The 8,588-nt window shown below is 57.6% G+C and overlaps 2 protein-coding genes across 2 annotated transcripts; one reads left to right on the forward strand and one right to left on the reverse strand.

Annotated features, from left to right (window-relative positions):
* Positions 1-1,319: 1,319 nt before the first annotated feature.
* On the reverse strand, positions 1,320-2,338 carry LOC129523132 (nascent polypeptide-associated complex subunit alpha, muscle-specific form-like). Its single transcript, XM_055345753.1, has 2 exons — positions 1,772-2,338; positions 1,320-1,694 (listed from the first exon to the last, which is right to left on the reverse strand). Exons 1-2 carry the CDS (start codon positions 2,336-2,338, stop codon positions 1,320-1,322), a joined length of 942 nt encoding a protein of 313 aa, XP_055201728.1.
* A 106-nt stretch (positions 2,339-2,444) lies between these two features.
* Positions 2,445-6,389, forward strand: FOXI2 (forkhead box I2). Its single transcript, XM_055345754.1, has 2 exons — positions 2,445-2,952; positions 3,781-6,389. The coding sequence occupies exons 1-2, from the start codon at positions 2,445-2,447 to the stop codon at positions 4,185-4,187; spliced, it is 915 nt and encodes a 304-aa protein (XP_055201729.1). The 3' UTR covers positions 4,188-6,389.
* Positions 6,390-8,588: the final 2,199 nt, after the last annotated feature.

Consider the following 8,588-nt stretch of genomic DNA (forward strand, 5'->3'; position numbering starts at 1 on the left):
CAAAATGTTCTTTAAAATTCTGTATCTCTGATTTTATTATCCCAGTAAAGCAGTTCACCGCGATCACATTAATGCTTCTTCCCAAATCACAGTGTTACTCCACTAGGATAAGTGTCTTGTACGTTCAGAGCCTTGGGTGATCAGACCCCCTCCCACCCCCCCCCCCACCCCCCCAGGGAGGAGCAGAAGCTTCCTGACTCTGCAGAAGCTACACACCCACATCTGCTGCTGGAACAAAGGGAAGGACCCAAGGTCCTGTGGATGCGGGCTGTGCTGGGACGCCCACCGCGTGGCTGCGCTTCTGACCCTGATGCTCCGTCTCCACTGCTCCTGTGGTTCGGGTCCTGATGGAGCTGTGTGGCTTCCGAGGTGCCCCGGCCTCACGAAGCCTGGTTTCTGGAAAGCTGCCTCCTAACCAGCAGTCTTTTCAAACGTCAGGTGTGGAAACCTGCTTAGACTTCCAGCAAACTAAGGATCCTTAGGGAGGGCGGGAGGGGTGCACGGGAGCGCAGACACAGTTTGCTTCAGAACGAACACATCTGAGTCATGCTCGCAGCCACGGTGGCTGATGGCAAGACTTTTTCTTTAAGATGCTGTTACCAAAAGCTTGTCGCCTCCACAGAGAGCAGCACGTGTTTAAAACTGTGAGGACATGCTGAAAACCGCTTAGCCGACAGGCAGATGGTTCTGGCTGCTGTTATGAGAGAAGGAAGAAAAAGCAGGTACTGTCTTCCCCCCTGAGTACAGCCCCCGCCCCCAGGCTGTCCTGGGAGCGATGGGGGTGGGGAGAGCTTCTGAAAGGTACCTGGGATCCTACAACAATTGGAAATCTTTAGGGAAGGGAGAGAGGGGCAGGCGGGTACAAGCTGGCCGAAGAGCTGGCCTCTACCTTCTAGAAGCTCAGAACCACGGCCTGAACCACCCCCTGAACTGCCTTGAGGTCTCCTACCACTTCTTAGGGGCCATTCCTTTTAAGGGGAGAGGCCTATGTTGCAATGGAGGGGCTCTCCCTTCTGCCCTTAAATCGTTCCACAAATTGGCGGTTTTACATAAAATTTAAAATCACAATTTAAGAGGCCTAAGGCCACACCAACAGTGTGACCCAAGATGAGACCCTTAAATCCTAAATCCAAATCTTTCCCTCCCTCCTCCAATCCTTAACCCCAACCCATCGCCCTCCTCCTCTTCCTCCTCCTCCTCCTCCTCCTCCCCACCACCAAAGAGGAGAGGAGGCGGGCTGTAGGATTGAAACTTGGGTCCCTTAAATGAATTTAAATATATTTGCTTTGTCGTTCCACAGACCCAGGGCGAAACCCGTTTCAAGGAGACTGGCTCTGCTGCAGCAGGCGCTGGTTTTCGAAGGGATGGGGCCCGGCTCCTATCTCGGAACCTCGATCCGCGGAGACTTTTCCCGTCTCCGCGCGCTGGCAGGTGGCAGGAACTCGGGGGTCCTGGATGCTGGCGCTCTTCCCAGGCACCCAGCCCCGTGGTGCCAGGCGCACCGGGCGGGGGGGTGGGCGGGAGCCCGGAGAGCCGGCGGGGAGCGGGGAGGCCGCGAGCGGGGAGGCTGGGGGAGCCAGAGGGAGCCGGAGGCAGCGGGAGAACCGCGCGGGCGCGCTCGGAGTCCCGGGACGGCCAGGGGAGGGTTTCGCTAATCCCTGCACCCCGCGGCGCCAATAAGCCAGGCGCGGTTTCTGCAAAAAAAAAAAAAAAAAAAAAAAAAAAAAAAAAAAGGCTTCCCGGGACAGCTGGGGAGGCTGGAGCTTCCAGCCTGTCTCAGGGGTCCGGCCCGCCTCCGCGCACTGATTGAGCGGGGACCCCGTAGGCCTCCAGCGCCACTGTCTCGGCCCAGCCAGGCCTGGCCCCGGTCGCTCGCGTCCTTCCCCGCGCTGCCTCGCCTCGTGGCCGCAGCGCATCGACATCCGTGGGCCTCATCGCGACTCCTCCCCGTCTGCGGAGCGCGCACGGGGGGATGAGACATTCCGCAAAGGCAGGGTCCCCCAAGGGCGAGCAAGGTGCCGTGCGTCCCACTGGGGGCCTGCGGGAGACGTGGCACCTGCGCGAGGAGGTCCAGGGCAGCAGGGCAGCCGGGACTTCGGGGCCCTAGAGGCCAGATGAGGCCGGGACCGGTGAGATTCCCGCGGACGCCGGTCCGGGGCGCAGGACGCATCGAGGGCTGGAATCCCCGGGGCGGCGTCTCCGGAGTGCGCCGGGGCCGGGGCCGGGGCGGGGCGGAAAGAGGACCCTGGGGCGGGGATCCAGACGGCACTCGGGGCCTCGCAGTCGGGGGGAGGGGGCTCGTCACCGCGGGCACCGGGGCGAGGGCCGCCGACCGCATTTAAAGGGCGGAGGGCGGGGCCCGGGAGCTGCCGGCGGCGGGGCTGGACGGGGCGCGCAGGAGCTTCGGCGCAGAGCCTCCCGGCCCGGCCCGGGACCGGCTGGACATGGCCTCGTACTGCGACGGCTCCGGGGTCTGCCCCGGCGCGCACAGCCAGGCCCGGGCCGCCGCGCCCCCGGCGCCCTACGCGCGCGGGGACCTGGGCGCCCCCGGCGCGGCGCAGCGCCTGTGGCTGGACGCGCCCGCTCTGGGCCCCGCGCCCTGCGCGCCCTGCCCGGGGGCGCCGGCCCTCGCCGGCCCTGGCTACGCGGCCCCCGGCGCGCTCCTCGGCGCCCCGGGCGGCCTGGCGGGCGCCGACCTGGCGTGGCTGAGCCTGTCGGGCCCGCAGGAGCTGCTGCGCCTGGTGCGGCCGCCCTACTCGTACTCGGCGCTCATCGCCATGGCCATCCAGAGCGCGCCGCGGCGCAGGCTGACGCTCAGCCAGATCTACCAGTACGTGGCCGGCAACTTCCCCTTCTACAAGCGCAGCAAGGCCGGCTGGCAGAACTCCATCCGCCACAACCTGTCGCTCAACGACTGCTTCAAGAAGGTGCCCCGCGAGGAGGACGACCCAGGTGAAAGAGGGCGCGCCCCCGACGGCCGGGGCCGCACCCCGCGGACTCCCGCAGCGCGGCTGCTGCTGGCGCGCGAGCATGGGGGGGCCCGGGGCATCCCAGCTGCACGGCCCAGCTGGAGAGGAGCGGGGCGGGGGGGGGGCAGACAGGCTCCTAGACGACCCCCGGGTCGCGCGGGCCCCAACTTCGGGCCTAGCGCTCTGTGGGTCTCGAACCCCCTGTGCGCTCCCGCGGAGGACGAGCTGGATCGGCCTTGGGGGGCGCGTCTCCGGGTTTCGGGGTCCTTTGCTGTAAAACGGGGAGGACGGTGCCCACCCCAGAATTGGGAAGTAAGGGGACAGCCCGGGTGGCTCAGCGGTTTAGCGCCGCCTGCAACCCAGGGCCTGATCCTGGAGACCCTGGATCGAGTCCCGCGTCGGGCTCCCGGCATGGAGCCTGCTTCTCCCTCTGCCTGTGTCTCTGCCTCTCTCTGTCTGTCTTTCATGAGTAAATAAATAATACAGTCTTTATTTAAAAAAAAAAAAAAGGTAAGTAAGGCCGAAGAGATGCCGCTTGCTCGGGGAAGCGCGGGACACCACGCAGAGGCCCAGCTGGCTCTGCAACCCGGGGGCTGCTGCTTTCTCCCTGGCCTTGAACTTAGGGGGGCTCGGGATGCCTCGGTGGGCGCCCTTCCCGGCCTTTCTCGGATGTAGCTGTTCGTCCCAGTCCCAGGCACAGACCTCGAGGCGTGGGGGACGAGGTGGGGGACGAGGACGGATGGAGGGAGCGCGGGGGGGATCTTCTCGAGGTTGACCTGCTCTGAGCTGCGCCCTCTCTTTACCTGCGCAGGTAAAGGCAACTACTGGACCCTAGACCCCAACTGCGAGAAGATGTTCGACAACGGGAATTTCCGACGGAAGAGGAAGAGGAGAGGAGAGGTGGGCGCCGCTGGGTCGGGAGCGCGCAGCCCCGGGGGAGCCAGGGCGCCCGAGCTGCAGCCCCTGGGCGCCCCCTCCCCGGACCCGCGGGCCCCGCCGTCCCCGCCCGACGCCGCCTGCTTCTCCAGCTTCGCCTCGGCCATGGGGGCCCTGGCTGGCGGCCTCGGCAGCTTCCCCGCCGGCCTGGCCGGAGACTTCTCCTTCGGGAGACCCGCGGCCCCCGGCCCCGCACCCGGCCTCGGCGCCGGCCCGCAGGCAGCGGCCGCCGGCTTCCGCCTGGGCCCCTTGGTCTACAGTCGGGAGGGGACCGAAGTCTGAGCGGACGCGGGGATGGCCCAGTGTCGTCCGGAGGACCTGAGCTGCAGCCCGGTTCCCGCCCGCGTGGCGCCCGCGGAGTCGGGGCCGGGCCGGGGCCGCGCGGGGAGCGCAGACGGGCGGGGCGCGCACCTGTCGTGCCTCCCTCCCCCAGGGGACCCTTCCGAGGAGCCCTGCTCCAGCTGTTGGGCCTCCAGCCTGTGCTCTGACCCGGAGCCGCGCCGTCCAGGGGTGACAGGCTGGCACCCTGCCCCCGCTTTGTCGAGGGGAGCCTGGCCCACCCCAAGAGACTTCTAGGTACTTGTGGGAGGGCAGCCGGGGTGCTACCTGTGGCCCGTTTCCTCCTCCAGGCCAGCCTGGGCCACCTGGAGGCTCTGGGTCTTCCCTGGGTGCTCCAGGGAGGTGGGGAGTGGGGGTGAACGGCAGCCCCGAGGGGCGGATGGCTTCTCTTCACCCTGACCAGAGTGTGGCCCAGGGGGTTCTGGGACTACTGGGACTGGGCCAGGTGTAAGAGGGACTTCCTAGTGGTGGTGAGGAGGGCGGAGGGCTGCCAGAGGCCAGGGGGCAGCAGCTCCTTTCCTTGTCCTCCCCTGGCCCTTACTAACCTCCTCCTAGGACCAGGAGCCTCAGGTGGCCACGGCAGCAGTGCCTACCACCCACACTCACAGGATGGGTTCGGCTTTGCTCCCTACCCAACTCACACACCCCACTCACTCTTGCTCCTCACCCCGCCCCCACCCCTAGTTTGGGCCCCTGCTGCCCCCGCATGCAGAGGGAAGCAGCAGCCTCCAGGTACATGTAAGCCTCTCTCCTCGTTTGTATCTACCCAGAAGGTCCTCTTTGGACCCCATGGCCATTGGGAGGGAAAGGGTGGCCCTGGTACCAGACTTAGGCTGTCTCGTAGTCTCTGGTCACCTAGGGGCACCAGTCATTTCAGAGAGCCTCCTGGTGCTGCAGGTGCTCCGTGTGCTCACCCACCTTCCCCGCACCCGGGGACCCGGGAGACGCACCTTCCCTGAGGGAGGACAGGGACAGAGGAGTTGGAGCAGAGCGGATTAGGGCGCTAGCCAGAGCCCCTGCCTCCACCCCTGGTAGGTTTTCCGTGCTTGGTTCCGAATCCCAGTGCTGCTGCTGCTGCTGCTGGAAGGGAGGGCTGCCCTGTGTCAGTTCCCCGAGTTGACCAGCAGTGGCCCTGATGAACACTAGTGTGTGTGTGTGTGTGTGTGTGTGTGTGTGTGTGTGTGTGTGAGAGAGAGAGAGAGAGAGAGAGAGATGGATGGGAGAGAAGGAGGGAGGGAGAGACAGAAGAGGTTGGAGGTTGGAGACCAGGATAGGACAACCAAGAGTTGGGTGAATTTGGATCCTGGGGCGTGTGTCACTGAGCCTTCCTGGTGGCAGCCACAAACTCACTAACTCCTCAGCATCGCAAGGCATCTTGCTGCTGGCCAGGCAGCCCGAGGAAGGCAGCGTGCTGGTTCTGTTTGCGATACCATGTTGCCCAGCCAGACTTACAGGCAACGTCAAATCTCTCTTGGAGAAACACTGCCCAAGTGTAAGATAATGCAAGAAGGCCAAAAAAGAGAAAGAAAACCCTTCCCTTATAAATCGAAGAATTTTATCTCAAGCCTGTTTTAATAAACTATGATGTTAAAAAGAAACATCAATACCTGGAGCTTGAATGTACATGCTGTTTTATATATGAGAAGAGTTCCAGCAGTGTTCTTCAACGTCCCCACCGGAGACTCCGAGTTTGCAGGAAACTTAGAAAGAAAGAATTAAAAAAAAAAAAAAAAAAGTTTGACAACATTGGGAAAATACAATGTACAATCTGACAATCAATGGAGCTTTCAGAAAATTGATAAATGTGTATATAAACGTCGTTATATTATACCTCAGTACGTGATGGCTAGAAATTGGTGCAAAGCTGGTCATTTTCCTTCCAACAGTGGTTTCCTGTTAAAAATGAGAAAAAAAAACAAAACTTTTCAAAAATATTTATCAGTTTTTGGTTTGTTTCACTAAAAATCAGTTTTGGGTCTTTAAAAACTGTTCATCTGTTCAAGCTTTATAAGCTTAATATGTAATTGTGTAATCAAACAGAGGGAATCTTCCTGACAAATGCATAATTAAAAATAATTCTAGCCGGGTGGGGCGTTTAGAAATCAGAGTCCATCTCTCCTCCGTGACGGTCCATGTGTCTGGATGTATTTGCACAATGGGTGTGGGGTGGGGGTGTGGGGAGGAGCAGCCCAAATGCAGTCCCTGGGCCCTGGCACAGTCAGCTTGAGGGGCCACTTATTATCCCAAAGAGATGTTTTCCCAGAGAAAGGAAACTGTGCTGAAATCACAATAAATAAACAGCAAAGCAGCTTGTAATCAGTTTATAATTAAATCCTTTCTTCGGTCAGGACTCACTGAACTTGACCATAGTTCTAAAAACAAGCTGCCCACGGGCTGCTCAAGGGCCATTCCCTGTTCCTTAGATGGGGAGCAGCTACCAGGAGGCCAGGAGAACCCCCTCACCTTTGGACTTAGAGCCCTGTCACGGCGCTCAGGCCCCATCTTCTCCACCTCTCTGCCCCTTTGGTCTTCAAAGTAACAAAGCCTATGGAAATTTCCAAAATATTCTTTTAAATAACTGTAAGCCTTTACAAAAGGAGTGCCTTGCATGATGTTACAGGACCATGATGGTATGTCCTCGGAATACTTTGTTCTTCGTTTGAACAAACATTTCGGTCGTGCCGAATAATTTAAAAATAAAAACAATGTGTTTCAAATTTCAGAAGGGAAAGACAATTAAAATGGCCATCATATCACATTATTGGGAGTTTTTACCATTGCCAAACTGTAGTGGAAGTTTTCTCATTGAAAACCAAAGAGCGGGGATCCCTGGGTGGCGCAGCGGTTTGGCTCCTGCCTTTGGCCCAGGGCGCGATCCTGGAGACCCGGGATCGAATCCCGCATCGGGCTCCCGGTGCATGGAGCCTGCTTCTCCCTCTGCCTATGTCTGTGCCTCTCTCTCTCTCTCTCTCTCTCTGTGTGTGACTATCATAAATAAATAAAAATTAAAATAATCTTAAAAAAAATTAAAAAAAAAGAAAACCAAAGAGCACAATAAAATATATTGTAATCCCCACAGCCCCCCAAACATATTAGTCATGGATAAACAGGAATCCCCAAAGAACGATCTGTGATGAAAATTCAAAAATATGTTAAAAGTATTTTTTAAAGTGTAGTGACTAGTGCTTTAAAAGGTGAGCACTGGATTTCAAGATAGGGGTTTACATTTCACATATTAGTTAAACCTGGAGTTCGTTTATTTATGATGGGCGGAAGTTTTGCACGTTAGCAACGCTGCCCTGGGATGTATATGTTCAACTCTGAATATTTTAATTTCCTAAGTGTACCTACTGCGATCAAGTGGCATTTTTCACTCAGGGAAATAACATTACAGTAATTATAAGAACTCTTCAGGGAAGCAGAAAACTGAAGTTCTTCGCCATTCTGCTGAGAGAAAAGCTGAGTCAATGGGCTAAGTGATCTCCAGAAGCTCATCTAATGAGAGCTAGAAAGGACTCCTGATAGACATGCAATCTTCCGATGGCCCATACTCAGAAATGCACCTGCGAATGCCATATTCCCACACACACACACATCACAGTGTCACGCTGTGCCTGGGATTCTCATGAGAAAAGCAGTGGATGACAGTACTGACCCCTGATACGCAAGGGCCTAGTATTTTCAAATTGAGACTGTGAGAATGTCACATTTGCATTGAGGATTTGACTTCAGATGGAGAGGACTGCGTGCGAATATCACAGAATGCAGCAGAGGTCAAGTTGCGTATATCCTAATAAAATGCCGGGCTTTCAGGAAATCTTTTCAGGTGCCAGATACGCACTGGGCTTGGTGTTCATCCCTGCGGCGAATTGCCTGGGCTCGTTGCTGTTTTCCTAGGACCTCTTTGCAGTGGGCGAGACAGAGATGAAGGAGCAATTATCGCCTGAATCTTGGTTATTTGGCTCCAAAATGATGATTTTATGATCAAGTCAGTAGGGCGGGGATCCCTGGGTGGCGCAGCGGTTTGGAGCCTGCCTTTGGCCCGGGGCGCGATCCTGGAGACCCGGGATCGAATCCCACGTCGGGCTCCCGGTGCATGGAGCCTGCTTCTCCCTCTGCCTGTGTCTCTGCCTCTCTCTCTCTCTCTGTGTGACTATCATAAAAAAAAAAAAAAAAAAAAAATTAAAAAAAAAAAAAGTCAGTAGGGCGTTTCATTTGTGAACACACCATTAGTGCATTTTGTCTTTAAATACACCTCACAGTGTTTCCCACACTCGGCTAACTCAGGATATGTTTGTTTGATTTCTCAGCTTTATAACTCCATTGTGATTAAGGCCAGGGGTC

This window comes from Nyctereutes procyonoides, unplaced genomic scaffold (assembly GCF_905146905.1).
Source record: "Nyctereutes procyonoides isolate TBG_1078 unplaced genomic scaffold, NYPRO_anot_genome, whole genome shotgun sequence".
NCBI lineage: Eukaryota > Metazoa > Chordata > Mammalia > Carnivora > Canidae > Nyctereutes > Nyctereutes procyonoides.

Excerpts from the sequence above, each read along its gene's own strand:
- LOC129523132 (XM_055345753.1), bottom strand. The coding sequence starts at position 2,338 with ATGCGGTCGGCGGCCCTCGCCCCGGTGCCCGCGGTGACGAGCCCCCTC. Across the intron at positions 1,695-1,771 it reads GGGCCGGACCCCTGAGACAG|AAACCGCGCCTGGCTTATTG; the intron begins GCTGGAAGCTCC and ends TTTTTTTTGCAG.
- FOXI2 (XM_055345754.1), top strand. The coding sequence starts at position 2,445 with ATGGCCTCGTACTGCGACGGCTCCGGGGTCTGCCCCGGCGCGCACAGC. Across the intron at positions 2,953-3,780 it reads CCGCGAGGAGGACGACCCAG|GTAAAGGCAACTACTGGACC; the intron begins GTGAAAGAGGGC and ends TTACCTGCGCAG.